This window comes from Stegastes partitus, unplaced genomic scaffold (assembly GCF_000690725.1).
Source record: "Stegastes partitus isolate 25-593 unplaced genomic scaffold, Stegastes_partitus-1.0.2 Scaffold1168, whole genome shotgun sequence".
Lineage (NCBI taxonomy): Eukaryota > Metazoa > Chordata > Actinopteri > Pomacentridae > Stegastes > Stegastes partitus.
Genome location: NW_007578899.1, coordinates 5,405 through 26,761, shown reverse-complemented (window position 1 = coordinate 26,761; position 21,357 = coordinate 5,405). Strand labels below are relative to the sequence as shown.

General features: G+C 45.3%; 1 protein-coding gene across 1 annotated transcript; it reads right to left on the bottom strand.

Annotated features, from left to right (window-relative positions):
- Positions 1–5,246: 5,246 nt before the first annotated feature.
- Positions 5,247–20,942, bottom strand: LOC103368529 (probable E3 ubiquitin-protein ligase RNF144A-A). The gene is made up of 8 exons (XM_008296933.1): positions 20,921–20,942; positions 20,658–20,808; positions 17,844–17,948; positions 15,737–15,797; positions 14,012–14,228; positions 11,625–11,772; positions 11,087–11,176; positions 5,247–8,956 (listed from the first exon to the last, which is right to left on the bottom strand). The coding sequence occupies exons 2-8, from the start codon at positions 20,790–20,792 to the stop codon at positions 8,825–8,827; spliced, it is 888 nt and encodes a 295-aa protein (XP_008295155.1). The 5' UTR covers positions 20,793–20,808; positions 20,921–20,942; the 3' UTR covers positions 5,247–8,824.
- Positions 20,943–21,357: the final 415 nt, after the last annotated feature.

The following is a 21,357-nucleotide window of genomic DNA, read 5'->3' as shown; positions in this document are numbered from 1 at the left end:
ACGGAGAGAAAGGAGGGAGAGGAGGGAGAGAGACAGACAGGAGGCAAGTGGAATCAGAAGAAACCCAAACAGTGGGAGAGGAAGAAATGGCATGAGGTGGATGACGGGTGGAAGCAGGAGAGACGGCAAACTGCGATCCAAACTGACGCTGACAGTTGACGTTGTGCAGGAGCCTCTTGTGAAAATCAACAAGGAGTGACAGAATAGTATTTAACATTCTGGCGGAGCGGTCCGGGAACAGCGCTAAATGGAAAGTCCAGGGAACGTTGTCGTAGGGATGTGATTGTGTTTCACCAAACTGTGTTGTTGTTACTGGAAGAACAATGAAACAGGAAAATGTCTTTTAGCGTTCTCTTTACGTTGATTATTTACACCAAGCAGCCAGTTAGCTTAGCATAAATGCTGAAAATGGCTAACCTGGATCTGCCCCTGACCAAAGGTTTTCTAGTTGACTCGTCATCACATGTTTATGGAATTCATTTCCATCCATCCATCCATTATCTATCCATCCATGAGGCAGGTTCACCTGGACAGGTAACCAGTCTATCACAGGGCTACATAGAGAGACAAACACTCACATTCACACTTACGGACAATTTCGAATCACCAATTAACCTCAGCATGTTTCTGGACTGTAGGAGAAAGCCGGAGAACCCGGAGAGAACCCACGCTGCACGGGGAGAACATGGACTCAGGACCTTCTAGCTGTGAGGCGACAGTGGTAAATGTACATTTTTTGGGGGCATAAAAAAAAATGTCTATAGACAGAGTTTGTTTTAAGTAGCACTCCCAGCACTGTGGTACGTTACAGAGAAATACAAAACCATAATAAAAAATAAAAACGAATAAACTTGAAGCGAGTTGCAGAGACTGAAAAACCAGCGAGGAGACTCTCTGAAGCCCAGTAGTGCACATAGCAAGACTGCAGAAGAAGGCAGGCCTTCACTAGTACACCAGAGCACCCTGCCTTAAGAAGCTAACACAAGAAAGCTGCTTTAATGCTGCCATCAGTCAAAACAGACACGTAGCTGCAGTGGTGTCCAGACCATTGCATTGGAGGGACCATCAGAAAGTCCATCAAGCCGCCTTACCGGCCCTGTCTGGGTGACTATTATTCTAGGGTGTGCATGAGAGTGTTCTGGGAGAGGCTCAGTGAGGCCCACTCCAGCCGGTACCGGCCACCAGGCCTACATCTTATTTTGTGGAAACAAACCTGAGTGTGCATGCCTCCTTCCTGGGGTCGTCCTTTACCCTCTGAAACGATCGCACACTTTGGATTTCCTGCACAACATGTTCAGTTACTGTCCAATCACCAGCCAGCCATGTAAAGGTCACGGCGTGACGGACTGCTGCCGCTACCTGTGGAGGTTTTTTTTTCTTCCTGTATCCAACTAACCAGTGAAACGGAGTCCGCTCATCGACTGGGCCGAGTGCGAGGAGGCATCCCGAGTCCAGAGGTCAACAGCGTCTGTTTATTGCAGACGGCATCCTCTGAGTGGAAACAACACGTTACAGTTCTGCAGGATGGTTTCTTGGCCGTTCGCAGTGACTTCCTGGATCCTCTCTTGTTTGCTTGGCAACCTCAGAGTAATAACAAGGCTGCAAGAAGGCATTGTGGTTTCTGTGCAAATTAAACAAATATCTCCTGTTGACTACTGAGCTGCTAGCTCAGACTAGCTGCTTCCCACTTCTGTGTTCAGTTGACCATCTCCTGACTGTAACCACAGATAGACACAACAGAGTTATCCGACTTCTCATCTAACTGGCAGCTAGAAAGCAAACGTGTTTGCCAGAATGTTCTTATTCCTTTATGTCAATACTGTAATACGTTCCAAATGTCCATGTGCTGAGACCTGCTCTCCAGGACTTTGTCTTGTCACAATCTAAGCAGGTCATTGCTCGTATTTCCAGACATACATATGTATGTCCTTTTTGTTGATTTGACAGACCAGAGTCCATCTTGCTGAACCACGGGAAGCTAATGAGAGCTAATAGGTGTCATGGGCTTAAAGGACCCTGAGCAATGCAACTGCATGCTGGGATAAAATAGATCAGAGGCGGGACCCTGTCATCTTATGTCAGTCACTGGCTGATGTACAATGGCCCCTGGTCACAATTAGAGTCCTGTATGCTTTGTGCAAGTATGAGAGAATGCACATGCCTAATATTAACCCTTCACCCCCATCGAGAGCTGGCGGGGAGCTCTTAGCTGCTAATGTCAGAGTGTGTTTACTCCATTCTTCCCTCGGTGGGGCCGAGCGCTGCCTGTCAGCGTGACATGTCAGGACGGAGGGGAAAGCCTTTAGAATAGGTAATAAATGCTCAGTGGGACAGAAAGCAGCACACGGTTGTATGTTGTTGTGCACTGAGCGGCGTTTCCTTCCCTCTGTGGCGAACAAACGAGGGCGCTGAACCGTGCAGAATGAATGATTTATCCCACTGTTGCTGCTTCGGAAATTTGTGGCAGCTTTCGAAAAATGTGCAATAAAACGTAGAGACGGAGCTTCATCTTAATCTCACTGAGCTCGATGTGTCACTTGGCTTTTGATTTATTTAAAGTTGGTGGTTATTGACGGACAGGATGAACCGTTTAGCAGCACTCTGGTTCCCTCTGCTGGCAAACAGGTTCACTATCAGGTGGATGTAAATGTAGTTTAGTCTTCATGTTGTGCATGGTGCAGATAGAAATACACCAAACAATGCCTGAAGGAATCACTAGCTGATTAATCAGTTATTAACAAAGCTGTGCTAAAACTATTTTGACAAACAAATAATCATTTCAGTAGTTTTTTTTAAGCAAGAACACCAAACATTTGTTGTTGCTGTCGAATATGAGGCCGTTTTCCTTTTTTTTAAACCTTGCAACCTGAATATTGTTGAATTTTAGCCTGTGGTTTGGACAGAACAAGACATCTGATGCTTTAAAAATACTTTCTGACGTCTTGTTCACTAAATAATGTATCAGTTGAATGAAAAACAAGCTAATCGCAGCAGAATATGATCATTAATTGAATGAAGAAGGTGTTTTAATACGTAGTACATTCCTTTTCTCTCATACTTAGACGACGTGCTGCAGATCACGAGGCAGAACCTTAATGAGCTTTTAGCCACTGACTCACACAAGTCGTCACTTTAACTAATGTTTAACTTCACGTCTGTGTTTTTAAAGGTTCCTTCTGTGCACACTGACTTCCTGGAGACACGTTTGTGTTCGTCTCCGTCGGCTATAACTGAATTAGTTTGGAGAGAACTCACGAGCATGAGGTCATGAGATGAATTTTAGGGGTCAGAGGATAATTACTCGTTTAGGAAACTCGGCTACACGTGGTTCTGTTTATTTTTCAGACTTTTCTTTAATTCCAGCTTTTGTCCTGAATAGTTTCCATCTTGTTCGACTCAAATAAAACACTCAAATAAGGAAATTAAAGCGCTTAAACGTTGCTTCAAATGCTGGCAACCACTGAACTACAACAGGATCATTTTCTACATAATCTGAATATTCAGATATTTTATGATGCGCGGACACGTTGCCCAGTTCTCTATCAAGAGTCTCATCTGTACTTTATAATAGACACCAGAGCCGTTATCCAAGTTATAGTCACTCACAAAAAGACCTCCGACCGTCGTAAGGTTTCCGACGCTCTGGCCGTAGCGTAAAGCCTGAAAGGTTAATAGTTGTTGAATGGTTGGTAAGTACGGAGCAGCGGAGGAGAGGATGCTGATGGGGAGCAGGAGGACGACTTGGCAGCAGGGTGTTGGACGGTGAAGCCGGAGCCGACCAGCCTGATGGGCCTGCAGCCAGCACACGTGTGATAGCAGAATCTTGTGTTCTATACAGAGCAGGTGCAGAGGCCTTGTCTCTTCTCTTTTCATCCATCCCTCTCCCTCTCTCTCTCTCTCTCTCTGAATGCTGCAGCTTGGCTGTCTGTCTCCGGTTTCTCTGAAGGTTCGGCTCTTTGTCTTCCAGGTGATGCACTCCTCCCCGTCTCTCCGTCCATCTCTCCCATTTCCATCCCCGCACCTCCTGGCACCCTCCGCCCGCATCATACTTCATTTGCTCCAGATAACACATCAGCTTCAGCGCCCATCCGCAAACCCTGTCACCATGGCGCCCACAGATGGTAACTTCCTGTGGTCCTGCCCAGTGATTGGTGGAGAGACTTCCAAACAGAGAACAGCTGGTGAGGGATGATATATCACCGAGCGTTTGCACTTTCATTTTCAGGGTTGTCTTGTTAATGCTCCCAATCCAGCATCTGGCAGGAAATAGACACAAAGGCAGAGAGAGGGAGAGAACAACCTGTTCTTTGGCAGACCTTAACAAAAGGCTGACACATGTCTGATGAACACAAAGAGCAGCAATGAAACAGACAGAACAGACAGAGCCGCCGCGAATATGAGGGAAAGATGCTCGACGCAAGTTAAACAAAGGCGAGATGAGAGGAAGAGAATGGCTTCGACAAAAGGTCATTGTTAGGAGGAGAAAAAAAACAGCGTTTAGAAAGTCACTGGGTCGCTCGAGTTCTTCATCGGCCCGGACAGGAGGATCAGAACAATTAAAGATGAAAAAATGTGTTTTAGTCTCGTGATTAGCGACTAAATCACGGCTCGTTTTTTATCTAATGATGGATTTCTTTAGCTGTGTGTTGCTAATAGAAACAAACACATACAATTAAAATATTTTCTTTTTTTTTTTTTTAACTACTAATCATTTCCAGACTGCTTTACAAATGATAATCTCTATTTTAACTGATTATTTATGCAAATCATCTCCTACTTCAGGTCTCCTTCTAATGAACAAACAGAAGTACACACTCCAAACACCAGAGGGCGACATTTCTCAACCTAGAGGGCCACAGGAGACGTTCAAGGTATGTTTGTTATGAACAGACCCTTTCCAAAAAATTACAATATCGTGGAAAAGTTTGTTTTTTCCCCCCCATAATTCCATTCAACAAGTTAAACTTTCATAGATTATAGATTCAGGGCCCATAGTTTAAATGATTTAAAGTATTTATTTGTTTGTTTTTTACATAATTTGAGCTTCCAGCTCATAAAACCCACAAAAACAGGAATTCAAATAATTAGAATACTGTGAAGAAATCACCGTTTACTTCTCAGTTCTATGAAAGTTTAACTTCTTGAATGGAATTATGGAAATAAATAAACTTTCCCCTGATATTATTATTTTTTGGAAAGGGTCTGTATGTGATGACTTTTGGTGCAAATCAAAGACGAGAACAGAATCACAAAAAACAACAACCTTTAATACCTGGTGTCACAGTGTTAGTGGAGCTGTAGATATACGGAGATGCCGAGTCTAACGTTGTACAGAACTGATTCAAATATGCCATCTTACAATATGCCGGTATCGTGGTCGCTTCACTTAGAGACACCGGTTTTAACTTCTCTAAAATGTTGCGTACAGACAACAGTTCCTCCACTTCACCGAGGCGACTGATCACTAATCAATAACCGATCGACCAATCAGAGTTCCGCTCTTTTAAACAGATAATACAAATACACAAACTAGGATGTAACATGAGTGTAAAAAAGAAAAGAAAAAACAGAAACAGACACATGAAACCGGCCTCCTGAACACAGGCAGGCTGGTGTGTTATATGGCTGAACATCGAAACGCATTTTATAAACAAAGAAAATGGAAGAAAACAAACAAACAAACACCAGACGACCGAATGATGTCAAAGCTACCATTCCAAAGATCTTTAGAGGCTACAGTATTGTAATATTGAATATGTAGAAGTCAGAGAAAAATCATGCAGCTTCATCTCTGGACACAAAAAATATAAACCGCTGCTCAGAACCCAAACGAATCTGAAGGGAAAGTAGATCTTTTAGTAAAACAAAAGTTCAACATCAGAACTCAAACAATCCCGTCCTCCGACACCTGCGCCGATGATTCATGCGTGTGATGCGGTAACGTGACCCTGAAGAACGAGTGAGGATGTGACGCTGCAGCGATCGGAGCGTGTCCTGTTTGGCCCTTGTGTTCGTTGCATAACCTGTTCGGTAAAGAAGCGGCCAAAACCGGCGCCTGCTCCACACTTTGACCATGTTTTGGTGTTTAATTGAACATTTTACTCTTTTTATTCTTGACCCCTGATGCATCAAATTGAGAAAAAACGTCTTAAAAAGTACAATTCTATGTATTCTGTTGAGCTGACATTGATTTTTCTTTTTTTTTCCTCCATTAAAAACAGCAGGCACCAAACCACACACGTCACAGATCATATCAAGAAGTAAAACAATGAAACCCATTTACAGTGCAGCGTAAAGAAGCATTAAAATATCTGTTGTGTTTTTTTTTTATCTCTCCACCCTGTAAAAACTGTTATACGTTACAAATACATGGTCAAAATGCACATACGTTAGACAGCTCAGTTTCCTCGTCCCTTCCAGGAAATCTGCTTGGCACGATTGTCATAAAAACAACGAAAGCTTCGGGAATTCAACAACTTTTTCTTTTTTTTTTTTCTTCTTTTAAGGGATAGAACGTAACATCAAAAGGTAGAAAATGGATCTGGCTTCGATATCAAACCGTCATGCTCGTACAGGAGGTGAGGTCAGTGAAAGCAAGCTACGGGTAAAGCACTGGAACTTTAAGGCTACTAAAAATCATTAGAATCACACTGAGCTAAATTTTGCAACGACAGGTGGGAGTTGCAGATGTTGAGCTACTGTTTAGCTTCGATTAGCTACTCTTGCTAACTACTGACCGCCTTTGTTGTTGTTGTTGTTGTTGTTTTTTTTGGTAACTGTAGCCACACTTGTCATGAAATGCTACATGAACACTGGTGAGACGCACCAGGAGGGGAAGGGATGGAGCTGATGGCTTATCCAACACACTGGAATGGCAAAACTTAAACCGATCAGAAAGACCTTCCTAAAATAAATGGTTAAAAATGCTTTTTCCTTCTTTTCTTTAAAATTAATTAACTGTAAAAAGGAAATTTAGGACAAATAAAGACAAAAAAAAAAAGGCCAAATTCTGTCCTGCGAACCTCGAAGACGAATAAATAACAGGTGTGATGAAGGTGTGATGGATATTCGCTGACCTGTTCCCTGATTAAATTAAAGCCATGATATGTGTCGTGACATTCTGCAGCTCGTGGTTGTTCTGACCGATCGATAACCTCACAAGAACGGTAATGTACAAACTTGCATAGATAAAGTGATATAGTACAGAGCAGCTGGATATTCATGTGCCCAAAAGTTCTCTTTTTTTTTTTAATATATATATTTTTTTCTGACGTCCCTGCAAGGATTAGCTGCTTGTTGTTGGAGGTCTAACTACCAACAGAACGAAACGAAACATCGACACTCTGACCACTAACGTATGCAAGTTTGCAATTTCGGCCAGCAGGTATTCGTTAAGTCTCTCGGAGCGGGAGCGCCGATCCGGGTTCAGGATGTGGATCAGCTCCTCCTGCTCAGAGAGACTCAGAAAATACAAGCCCTAGGTTACACAGAACATCACTTTAGGATTGTTTTTTTTCTTTCTTTTTTTATTTTTATGGCTATTAACAGAGTGGCATATGGATGACATCATAGAATCATCTGAATATAAAGGGCTTCACTGACTGTAATGCTTTAAAAATGCCTTTAAACCTGCTTTCCCTGGGATTATTTGGATTTAACTTTTCACTTTTTTTTTTTCTTTTTTTAATGCACAAGGGGGGAAATGCCTGATTTTGGCTATTCTCAATTTAAGGCTAGTAATTTCTATTTGGCTAAACCACCACCGAGGGACTGAGAATTACAGGACTGACATCTCTTTTAAGTGACGTATTAAAATGGCTCCACAACATGTGGATACAAAGTTCGATAGACTTTAAATTGATGCTGAACTTAAAGGGGAGCGCCACTCGAGTTTCAAAATAAAAGTATGTTAATAACTATCTGGAGGTTTTTCAAAGAAAATCCATCAATAATAATAATGAGGAAAAAAATAAGATTTGAAAACATAGTTATTCTAGTTACTGTTTGTTATTTTATCACACACACACAAAAAAATGGGATTTGAGTGGCGATCCCCTTTAATACGTCTGCGTAGTTGGAAAACACTCTAAAGTACGACACATAGACACTACTCTGAGCACGGTTCTATTAAAAGCGCGAGATTATAAAACATTGACATCATCAGGAGGACGTGCTGTACATCGAGCTGAGAGCGACGGTGGCCTCCCATCTCTACCTCAGTCGCAGACATGACGGACGAGTCATGATCCGTGTGCAAATCGAGTGAACACCAAACATGCGTGGTGCGACTCTATTATGCTACTGACTGAATCTGTAGAGCTACATCGAGTGTGGCGGCGGCGGCGGCGGTGGGGGAAAGCTTTTTGTTGCGTACGACGAACCAACGAAACACAGCGAGAAAGTAAAAAGGTCTTTCCAAAGGTGGCTCCTGCATGACGCCGTCCATACAAGAGAAAAGCGTTTCTCAGCGTCGCTTCTTCGTTCCTTTTCAAAGACCTGCTAAAAATGCGACGCCACGGCAGCTAAAGGCCGGCTGACGTGGTGCAGACGTCCTCCGTATCCCCACAAACAGTGGTCCCTAAACAAGTCTGACCTCCGCCGACCCTCTCTCCAGCCCCGTCGTGTCGGGGTCGCTTCTCCTACCTCGCCTCCCCTCATGCAGAGCGATGGATCCCAAAGCGGCTCAGGCTGGTGCAGGCTCAGCCCAAAAAAATGAAGCTCTCAAAGCTGGTGGGAGGAAAAGAATGTAAAAAAAGGGGTGAAAAGGACAAAAAAAGATGGCCCATCCTTGGAGCGGCTCTCCGCTCCAACTCCGATGGCGTGCTTAGGTTGGCAACGGGTCGTCATCGCCTTTGCTGCACTTGCACTTGCAGCAGAGGACGATGGGAGTGGCCAGGAGGAGGAAGGGGGAGGCAACGAGCAGGAGCAGGCCGAAGCCGGCGAAGATCCCCACAACCTGCAGGGAAAAAACACATTCAGTCATTTAAATGCAACACAAGTCCTGGTGTAGCCAAACTGCATCAATACCACCCACTAAAACAGCCCACATTAGCAGAAACTAGCAAATTACCAAACTAATTATGATTTTTTTATAATTGTGTACAATTCTGCCAACAGTTGCAGTAACACGTGTCGGCCAGCAGAGGTCACCCAATTCCTCAAAACATTATCTGTCATCATGGTGGTTGTAAAACGCATCAGAAAGCTGTGCAGTGAATAAATGGTTTCTCTTTATGACCTCCTCTCCGGGTGTTTATACCGTAACAACCGAGCATCTACTGGAGTGCTTTGACGGAAAACAAAACTGGACAAAAAAAACATGAGAGGAGAGATAAAGAATAATTTAACTCTGTTATGTGCAGCCTTTAGCAACAAAACACATCCATCTGACCAAAAAAAGAACTGTTTTAGTTCATAATCTGCCCTGTTTGTGTGAAATTACAGAAAACTAGCTGCGTCACGGTTACACAACCGACTGTGATTGACGGTGACACGGTTACTAAACACTGACCTCCTGACCTCCTGAGGAGATCAATAGGTAGAAGCTGAAACAGACTCATCCTACACTAATGATAACTATTCTAACTTTTCCTCCTCTTAGCCATGCTGTGGTTTATTTTGTAAGCTGTACAGTTTATCATACTATTAAAAAGAAATACAGTATAGTGGATCATAAAACCTGCTGCTGCATCTCCCAGAGCAGCGCAACCAAACGAAGGTATTTATTTACTCATAAAAAGCTCATCCGTGACTTCTGTCGCTCGCTGAGATGGTTCAGAGTAAAATCAAGTTATATAATCATGCAACTCTCAAATCAAGCGTCGCAAAAGGATGGTTACAGTCGAGCAGCTGCTTTTTAAATCAGTGGGGAAGTTATATAACGGACAGTAAACAGGTTTCTGATATTCTGGCGACGGTTAAACCGACGACTGGTGCTGTTCTGATATTACCAAACAAACCTGAAGGATTTCTGTGTACTCTTAAGAGGAAGGCAGGTTATCTGATTCACCACACGGTGGCGCCAGACGACCGCGAATTCACAGCCGACAAAATGGAATACATAACAAGCAGTCACATGCAACAGTGACTTATAATAGCACAAGGCTGTTCCTCCTGTTTTCAGGGCACAAAGACAGATTTTTGGGGATCACTCCGAGGCCACTTTCTGCTCGTTATTAGAAACCCTCGTTACATGCTGTTGTTCAGCAAACAGGCCGTCCTGTCCCAGATTCCCGGTTCGCTCTCCCTGACGGATCTTAATGGTGCTTTCATGTTGAGGACATGACCTTCCTCCTGAGTGATATTATGACTCCGGCGGACACGCAGGCCTCGTGTCGTCAGATACGACGAGGGGGAGAGAGGAGATGTTTTTTGCGGGATAGCTTTGCCCTGGTACATGGTGTATTTATGAGGGAGGCTTTTTAGCTGTGAAGGAGCAGAGAAAGGGGGTGAAATGAGGAGAGCAGGAGAGAGACAAAGACACAGAGAGCGGCGAAGCTATAGCTGGCTTCCACCAGCCCCACTGTAATCATATGACTCAGCCTGCCCCACTAGGCAACAGATGCCAGCGTGTATGCTAATGCTGACAAAATAAGTATGTTGTGGAGGGGGACATGCCGCCTCGCGTACAGTCTCTGGCCGAGGAGATATGTTCTGGAGAAATCTGGAGACTGTCTGTCCGAGTTAAACACGTTATCACATGTTGGGAAGCACACGTCGCGTCCGATCCTCCTGCATCATTTCACGTGTGCAGATCTGCACGTCACATCCAATCATTTATGTGTAATCTGTCATTTTATTTAGTTACCTGGAGGTGAAGAAGAACCTCGGTTATGTAAACCCTCCTCTTTTTTTTGACAGTAAAAGGTGCACATAATAGGCTTAGCTGGAAGCAGCAGGACACTGACCAGCACACACTTGTCATCGCACGCGGATCAAGCTGTTCTTTTTTTTTTTTTCCTATTGTGCCGTCAAGACAACGTCGCCGAGCGCGTGGCGAGCCAACGGAGGAGAAGAAGCAGAACCGGCGAGCACGTGTCCGGCCGCATGCTGCAGGGGGGAGGGTCGGAGAGGTGGGTGTTCTCACCTGTGTTCTGTGCCAGATAACAGACGCCCTGGAGTGGCCCAGTTTGTTTCGACAGGGTCCTTTGTCATAGTGGATCAGGAGAAAGTCATCCTGCCGCGTAAACACACACACACACACACACACACACACACACACAGATAAAGACTGACCATTAGCAGTCTGAAACACACGGAGGCTCTTCTGAGGAAAATTGCTTTTTAAATGACCACCGTGGTCCGATTACACAAGACACCCCGGCTCATAAGTCGCCCTCATCCTAGTTCAGCTGAGGTGTCATTTTCATCAGTCTTGTGATGAATTTAAAGAAAGAAGAAAAAAAACAAATGCATATTATTCTCTTCTTATCAACGCTCAAGGTTAAGCTACAATTTCCTGGTAATGAGCGATACTGCTGTCACGGGGAGACAAACGAGGTCCCTATCTGTGATTATCACAGTGAGCAAACAAGGTGTCGCAATATTAAACCGCAGAGCGAAATAAATGCAGAATTTTCCTGTTTTGTTTTATTTATTAAGGAAAAACAAAAGCTCCAACTCACATCCAGGGACTCCAGACAGTACCAGCAGAAGGCATGTTTGCAGTTCTTGCACATCATCTGTGCACAGCCCTCGTCCCTCTCGATGTAAACTTTGCATTTAGGACAGCGCTTGATTGGTGCGTCATCCTCTTCGTTCTTGTAGAAAGAGCTGCACAGAGAGAAAGAGAGAGTTTTCATTTCATCTAAAATCATTCAACGTTCGCTCCTTTGGCTCGACAGGATTTTATGCAGCTTTGGTTCAGGAGTGGAATAATTCTCCTAAAAACCACTAAACGGCCTTGAATTCCCTCCCAGACGCTTATTTTTTTTGTCCTGTTCGTGTCAGCTTTCCTGTATCCATTTCACCTATTTTTGTAAAGTGCTGACTCTATGAAAACCTGGGGGTGACGGGTCTCTGTCATTCTGGGCAGCGTTCACAGACTAAAAAAGCAGAGCAAATAAGCCCATTTGTTTCCAGGCTGGCTCTCTGAACGTGCTGCGCCTTTGAGCGAATTAAAGCCCATTTCGAACACCTCCGCCGCCTCCTTCAGCTCGCGTTTGGCAGCCAGTGAGGAGCTGAAACACAAGACTGCACTGAAGGGAAGAAGAGCACGAGATTGTTTTTTGTTCTGCCGTTAGACCAGTACTTTGCAGCGGCTGGTAGACGGTTGAAAAATATTTATACAAGGTGCAATCAAAAAGTTCAGAGTCTGCTGCCTGTGCACAGGGATGGAGCGCTGCCCGGTGGAGCAACAGGTGCGAGCAGCGCTCTGCTGAGTCAGGAATCCACGTTATGCTGTGTGATCAACACAGGGACCATGTTAGGGGCATTTTTCTCTTTTTAAATTTTACTATGAAGCAGCAGAAGCAGCTCCATGTCAGAGGAGCAGGCCCGGTATGACCCGGCCTTTATGCTTCTACAGTAATGACCCGGAGACCAAGCAGCAGTCCTCCCAGTGAAGACATCCTCCAAGACGGAGACCGTGAGTCACGTCAGGAGCACGCCAGCTTGTCGTTGTGTTTGACACTGATGGGGTTGTGCATCGTCCCCGAGGGTTCGACTGTCAGAGTTCTACTGTAGCATCCTGCGGCGCCGGAGGGGGAGCTTTTGCCCGCACATGACCCTAAATGTGGCGTGACTGCATTCGGATGCTCTACCACAAAGCAGCAACTCGTTTTTTTGGCTGCACCGACACAGTCGTCACGCCACACCTGCCTCACTCACCATATCTGCCTCCCTACGACGTCCCCAAAATGTAATTAAAGCAGACGGGTCGCGGTTCTAACGAGCACGCGCCGCAGATGGTGCTCACAGAACAGGACTTCTGAAGAGCGGCGAGAGCGTTTGGAGCAGCACAAGGTGACTACGTCGAGAGCAGCCAAGTTTAAATCTGGTTTTGAGCTTTTTAGGAACAGACTCAGGTTTTTGATTGCAACCCGTGTGTCTGGGGAGAAAACACTGTCGTGGAAATGGAATTCATTTGTGTAAAGAACCAAAACTACAGAACAAGAGCCTGTTGAACTTTTAACTTATATGCATCAGATACTGGAGAAGAAATTCAAATGAGGAGGTTCAGGATTTCTCCGGTCGTCCTCCTCAAATTCAAAGAATCAAGTTCTCAAAGACATCCTTGGCGTGAACAAGTGTAGTTCAAACACCGAGGCTCTGTACAACTAAGCGCGGACCTTTTAATCCCCCGCTAACCCTCCCTCCAGCGTGGCCTCTGAGCTCGGCCCTGAACCTGTGCAGGTAGAGGAAAGCTCTGCGGAGCTAATGACGTTTCCACAGTAAGAGGATATGGCCAGGAAATAGGTCAGCCGTATATGTCTCCAGGAAGCCCTCCTTTACCCTCGCAGGCCAGATCCCGGATCCTTAAAATGAATAATAAACCCATCTCAGCTGCTTTACTGCAGTTTAGTTTCGGCAGATTGTTTTATGTCTACCTATTAATTTGCGCCGGGGCTTTGGCTGACGTACAGCTGAGCAGCAGAAGGACACGCCGGAGGAATCCTGCTGCACACTGACAAGTGGTCCTCAGCCACAGTCAGGTGGGCCGAGCAGGAGACGGAGGTTGCGACGACTGTATTTGTGGGATAATGAGCATCATTTCCAGGGAGTGTGTTTGTAGATGAGGCCTTACAGCTGCTGATTCTGTCACAACATGCCAAAGCCGAATAAAACATCGTTTTCAAGAGCTCGTTGAAGGATGCTGGATGATGGAAACACTTTCTTATTTTACTAAAATACTGCTGAGATGTATTATGTTTAACTGAGGATGCAATTATGTGATGAAATCCTAAATAATTGTGTGTAAAAGTTATATTACTTTCTTCATCAGCTGAAGAATGTTCTTGATTATGCACCATAAAACCTCACTGTCAGAGAAATCAAACTAAAGCAGCAGTACCTGTTCTCTCCTGGTAGGAAGGAGGTGATGGGCAGGTTGTTCTCCTGGCAGGCCTGCCCGGGGTGCCAGTTGGCCTTGCAGGCCGAGCAGAACTCGAGGGCACATACAGCACACTGGACCAGCTGGGGCAGAGCCGGAGAATCTGCTTCTTTCAGTTGGCACACGGCCTGGCAGGTCGAGGAAGGGCACCACGTCCGGCACGGGTCCAGCAGCACCTCTGACGGAGCAAAGTAAGCGCCTGGTCAGGGATAGTTGCACTCCTAAAGGTTCATTTCAGCCAAATGGGTAACCGCCCAGTGGTTCATTAATCCACATTTTCCAAAAACATCTTAACTTGAGCGTCAGAACCTGCGTGCGACGGGGTTTTTATGCACGAGGGCAATCGACTGACCTTCGAGGTAACCTTATAAAATGGTACATGCTTTATTTAATATACTGTAAAGGATCATATCTTCTATCTGCATGTGCTGGAAAACGTCTTTGGTGAATTGTTGTCTTGCTATTATCTGTTAACTTGTCTCCATGGCGACCCGTCTGAATATTCTAGGTTACTTTCTAAGGTGGCAGAGAGCAGTTTTTGTGTTGTTTTTTTTGCCAGTTCTAAGTACAGAGCGTGATGCCCTCGTATCCTGTCCTTCCTTCCCCTAGCTTCTCTGCCAAGAACTGCGAGCACACATTCCACATGCACTCTTGGCTCGGTCCGAGGAATATGGAACGGTTACAACAACTGTTCTGCCTGACTGGACCGGGACATTGATGAGACGGCTCACTGCCCTTATCCAGGCGGAATCAACAGCTCTTTCTGAGGATTTTTATTCATCGACAGGACCCCCTCCTCCCGTCCTCCGAGCCGCTAAATACATGTTTGTCTTTATGTTTATGCGTTTATTTCTGCCAGTGCGATCTGTGTGTTCTGTGTACAGTCTGTGCCTCTGTGTAGGTGGAGAACCTGCAGGGCGAGTACCATCAAAGAGCGATAGCACAGCTTGGTTACCGCCGTCTCCGCTAGCGACGGAACTCTGAGGCCACTGATTGCACGTCTTCGCTGTCAGCATGGGGGCAACGTGGCACAGACCCGCCATTATCTTTCCAGGCCGAGCCATTTATCAGAAGGTTAGCGTTTGTTACGAGCGGTACAAACTGAAGGCACGCCGAGGGAGGAGATAAAAAGAGAATATCTCGCTATGATAACAGACCTACTTCCATCAGAGTCCACAGCCAAACCGAGCCAATTAGAATCTTTTAAAACAAAGAACGGGAGGCTTTCCCCGTCATGTATATTTGATGTGAGCGAGTGTTTGATGAGGTTAACTCCAGTACAAATCAGACAAATATAAGTCAAGCATGTTCCTCGTCTGTGTGATTATTTCAAGGTACCGATTCCATAAAAACGTACGCAAAGAAAAACAGACAGCTTGTCACCAGCTGTCAGAGCTGAAGACTGAATTCACTGGGCAAACACGAGGAGCCCAAATCTTTTCCACCGATGCCCCACGGTGTAATTCAATAGCAGAGACGTCCTCGGGGGGCGAATGCCTGACTCCAGCTCACAGCGGTGCGGCTACACTTTGCCAGACTTCGCTGCCTTTTGTGCGTAAAAGTACAATATCTGTGGAGGACAGGAGGGTCCACGTGTGCGCCCGTGATTGACAGTCGCTTTTACCCACTTAAGGACCCCGACGGAGCCGCCGCTGACGCACTACGGCCGCTCCTGCGTTGACTCACCTCTTTCAAACTGAAGCTTCTTGTATCTCTGCATCATCTCCGTGGCCACCATGCACTCGATCTACAGGGAGGAAGGAGAGAGAGAAGAGAAGAGAAGAGAAGTGGGAGGGAAATAAGCAGGTCATTGTGCATATTTATAGACAGGAGCTGCATGAAGCAATTATACATTCAGCATGCGAATTTCATCTCCAGAACAATGTCAAACATCAAATTTCCACAGGATGGGAACTTGCCACTTGCTTACCAATAAGGCCCCGAACCCTGTTCTCAGACAATAAAAGAGAATTCCAACGCCGGGGTGCACACGCAGGCCCGCTCAAGGTTAAATGTTCTCGTTTAATGGGCAATGAATCGAACATTCGGGCTTTGTAAAAGAACAGTCAATTACAAGGTGAAGGCACTGCTGACAGACGAGAACGGGACGAGGGAGGCTTCGGCTGACTGGCAGGAGTCGTGGGGTTCCATTAACAGCCAGTCATACTAATTGATTTGAAGCATAATGCCGCGGTGTGCTGAAGCGTGCCGCGCCCGTGGGCCTCCGAGACCGAGCCGAAGAGCGAGCAGAGCCGTCGACCGAGCTGCCGGCGAGAGACCGACGTCCTCCACGAAGGCAGGCACGACGGGAACGCTTATCATAATCACATAAATACGCCGGTGGGTGGAGTGTGATGCTCATTTGGACTCGGGCTGGAGCTTTGGAGGTGTGAAACTACTTTGTATGTGGGAGGGAGAAAAAAAAACAACAACATGAAACCAGCAGGAGGTGCATGGCATGGGACAATGTGCAGGTGTACATGAGCTGCGTTTGCATGCGTTGGACATGAAGCAGGTTGTTGTGCAAGGTTGATGCAAATCTACACCGGACAGACAAACTGAAAAAGGTTACACAACTGTGCAACAAAAGATTTTAAACTGTTATCAAAATCCTCAAAGCTTCCTGCCCATTGAGGGAACCCACATCCTGCTTAGGCGTGGCTTCAGATAGCGTGACTACCACTAAGACTCTCCTTTGACCACCTTAAAATGCAGCTTTGTTCAAACGACACGACGTCACAGACGACAAGATGAGATGCCGACATGTCGGTTGCAGACATGTGGCTCATTACCCATTTCTCTATTTGCATTTCCAGTCCAGCGCGGGCTTGTTTGTTGCAGCCGGAGGAACACGGCGTGGAAATCATGCACCAGCAGTTCGACATGCGCTGCATTTGCATGTATTGGATATACAGTAGATTGTTGTGCAAGATCCATGCAAATACACACACAAATGCAGCTTGCAAATGGTTTTCTTTTTCAACTTAGGGGTAATTTATGAAGCTAACTGGTTGAAAAATTTAGTGCACCAAAAGGTTTTCCTTACAGTCAGATGTGGACAAATGATCAGACAGTGAGTCCACTCCTTTGACCAGTAACTAAAAACCTTAAAATTATTCAAATGAAACGACGCCACAGATGAGAAGAGCATAACGAGAACGGGCTGCTGGCATGCTGGATGCCGACATGTCAGTCAGGACACTTGGATGTCCACAAGTCATCCGTTCGTCGTCTGAGAAATCGCTTCAGACAGCGCGGCAGGACAAACAATCTGATGCTCTGGACGGACGCGTGCACGGATGCGACGTTGCACGATCCCGCCCCCAAAAATGTCAACTGAGCCGAGCCCTTCAGGAGGAAGACGTTCCACGAGCGGCATCGACAACCTCATTAACTCTGGAGCTTCGCAGACGTGTGACTCATTCCCTATTCGTGATTCCTGCTCTGTGAACCCACTCTCGGTCTGCCCGTTATCACTTCCAATATAGTGGTTGTTTTATAACGTCCAGATGCAGCTTGTTGGACCAATAAATACCAGTATGTTTAAAAAAAGAATGGGCAGAATTTAATAAAATATCACCTGCTGTGTGTATGTGTTTGTTCAGTGTGCGTGCATCACTGTGGGAAAATAAAAATGTGACTATTTATGAACATTTCAGGGGATTCCAGTCCGATGCTCAGACGTTATCAGAAAGGTTCATGAGCCTGACGAGCTGTGGGAAACGTTCTCATACCAGCATCCAGTCACAAGCTGTCCTAAAGAAGAAACCACATTTGTCTTGTTTTTAAATACCTCATTCTCCTGCAGGTGTCCTCTTTTGGGACAGGCAGAGTCCGGACAGCTAATTGCAGTTTCAAGGCCTTCTTTGATCAGGAGTTCCACATACTGCTTCAGGCACTGAGGAGAAACAGACAAATGCAGCATCGACTCATTACAGCGGCCACTCAGTCGGCTGGAGGGAGGAAAGAAAAGCAAAACAAACAGACTGCTACGATCACTACGTCTGACAGGAACAGAGGCGGGTCGACGCGGCGGCAGCATTCGTTAAAAGCTCAGAACTTTAAGCTGCATTTATCCTTATTTTTATACCACTAATGTGAAAGGATTTGCTGATAGTTGGGATCACCTGACTTCTGCAGCTTTGCTCAGCTGCTCCGTGGAGCCCTTCAGCTTCCTGTAACTCACCGTTTTAGGTCCTACTGTTGTAATGTTTTCAGCTAAAATAAAATAAATCCATTCTGCACGATTTAACCAGCATCAAAACAGCAAAGAAACCGACCGTTTAGCAGCTAAATAACAAGATATAGGATTTGATGTTAGAATCACATTTTTTTATGACTCAAAAATAAACTCTATTGTTAGTTCAAGCCTGCTGGATGAAGAATCACACATTTTATTTGTGCTTTCGGTTCGTCTCACCGTCCCTCAGCGCTCAAAACATCAACTACGCTGCTTTATTTGAACCCTATAATAAGAACCAGGTATCTTCCAGGTGAATAAAACCAAGCTATAATTTGCTTCCATTCTACGGGTGTTTATTTATTTTAACTGCTCATTTTCTAGCCCGGTCTGCCAAAAACATATATAGAAAACAAATGTCAGCATTAAGTGTTTGATAAAGAAAGCAGCTCGAGTCAGACGTTAATCACTCGACGTCTTGACTTGGCTGCTGACCTCCGCCGACACAACTTTGGTAGCTACAGCCGCCGCCCGGGCTCTGTGATAGGAAGTCGTGGCTATTTTTAGCAGCGATTCTTGGGAATTGTTTCCTCATCGCTCAAATACACTGGTTAAGATCTGATGGCCGGTGGCTCTCGCTATTTGTCCGTCTCAGCTGTTTCACGGGAGGTACGTGAGAGTCATCCGAGATCCTGAAGACATGACTGATTTCAACACGCCGCCCGGACGGCTTTTAATAGGTTCACATCTCTTTGATGGTTTATTTTACTGCATATAACTTCTTTTACATAGTTTTTCTTTTCTTTTTGTATCAGCTTTATATGATTAAAATCAATTTTTATTGTGTTTCCTTCCTGTCAGAATCTCAGAGGTGTAAAGTAAAAGCTGTTAAGATATGAAGATGTTTACTCCAGCCTCCTCCCCCCCTTTACAACTAGAAAGTCTCCCAGCTTCACAAGATAGTAAGAATTTGACCCAGATGCTACGTAACACCTGACGGACCAGCAGCCGTCCAGCTATGATTGAGAGCTCTGGCTGTCAGCTTCAGATGAAGTGTGTCTCGCCTGGAGAGCAGTTTTAATCACGACAGGGCCGCCTATTAAAACGCTCTCCGTGTTCTTTACTCGTGGTTCAACCTCCGTTTTATATGAATCGTCATGTAAAGTGGCATCAGATCAGTTAAATGACCACACCGGCTCCTCTCAGACTATATTAATAAATTTAAAACTCTGATAAATAGTCAAACATACTATGAAAAAATTCAAGAGCTTTTATTTTAACAACCCTCACATCCCTTACCATAAGTTTTTATCTTGCTAAATACTTTAAGATTTCCATCAGCTAAATGTTCATACAAGGTGTGTCAGAAAAGTTCCAGGACTGGTGTCACTAAAGACATATTTCAAATTACAAACTACCAGTTTTCCCCTTCAGACGATCAACCAGCACGTCTACAGAGATCCTGCAGCGTTTGCTTCGTTCAGAGAGGAGGCAGAGTTGTGTCTGCTTCACCATGACAACCTGCTCACAACGCCCTGAGCATCCCACAGTTCCTCTTACCCAAGCTCAAGGGGGTCATCAAGGGGACCCGTTTAGAAGACGTGGACGACATCAAGATGGCTGTGACGACAGAGTTGATGAGGATGAATCCGTCCAGGAGTGCATGGCGGCGTGAAGAGAAGGCTGGGGAAGTTTGTTGGACTCCAGGGGGATGACTTGGAAGGGGAAATATATCTTCTGTGACACCAGTCCTGGAACTTTTCTGACACACCTCGTATACAATCGAATTGAATGACGTGTTGTATGCAGTTTATGTATGTGTCATCTGAATGTATTCAGCCTCTCTAACAGATAAACATCAAACTCACTTGTAGAACGTTTATTGTTCTGTTTGCACAGCTTCCTCATCTCCACTCTCAACCCAACCGGTCGAGGCAGATGGACGTCTTCCCTCAGCCTGGTTCTGTTTTAGTTTTTTTTAGGTTCCCACCCTTGGCAACTGTTTGCTCACAGGCAACCCAAAGGAAACCTTGGATTGTTGGATTCTACTGTACTACATTAAGCATTGTGAGAGGATGTTTGCTGTGACTCTGTGCTTTTTTAAATAAAATTGAATACAACAGAATAAACTTTCAAAATCAGACAAATCAAATGATCTGACAATGTTATCGCTGCCTGGTTTTGCAAGACGTCAGAGCAAGTCGAACTCAAACAGAGGTTTTGTAATCATGGTAAAATTAATCAGATTTGCTTTATTTTGAGCTGAAACACTAAAAGAGCCACTGCAGGGACATGTGACACTTTGACTCGTTTGCTAACAAACAACATCATGAGATCTTTGTTATGCTCTCTGACCTTTCTGAACTTGTTTTGAGGATCATTTATCTTCACTAAAAGTCCTTCTGGTTTGTGGAGGCTGAAGCTCACCAGTGTACAGAAGACACATTGGCACTGTGTGATGGTGGTCATCTGCTCCAGAGGGAACTCTCCAAGGCACAGCTTACACGAGACCAGGGGGTCCACGGCCAGCTCCCACGTGGGACGGTACCGGGCCGTGGTCATCTTCACCGCCACCGAGCTGGAACAGCAACAAGAAGAAAGGAAGACGAGGTTAATGAAGAAGCGGGGCAAACTGAAAATGCTTATAGCCATAATGAAGAAGACTCTGTGTGTCAATGTTGTTTGTTTACTGAATAAATCCAGACGAGCTTCATGTGACACAATCAGCCTGACAGTTTGAGCGCAGACTGGAAACACATTGCGAGTCGTGTCCAGTGAGGGCACACATACACAACCAGGCCGGCCTTATGCACAATGACACCATCTCCAGCCCTAAATGGCCGTTGTCTGCTGCGTTCACTTCTATTTCCAGCCTCATGCTTTGTGGCATTAACAGAAAACACAGTTGAGAAGCTCCTGAAACTCCTGCAGATAAACTCCAGCAGCTCTCTCGCTGAGAAATTTTCACTTGGCGTGATTCTTCCTCCGCTGCGCGTCACTGCGAGAGTCAGAAAGGGTTATTTTAGGCCGTCTCGTCTAACTCTCGCTCTCTATCTCTGTGTAGCTGAGAGCAAAGAGCACCCACTCGCCTGTTTACAGGAAGTGGTCCCGCGCACACCACGTCAAC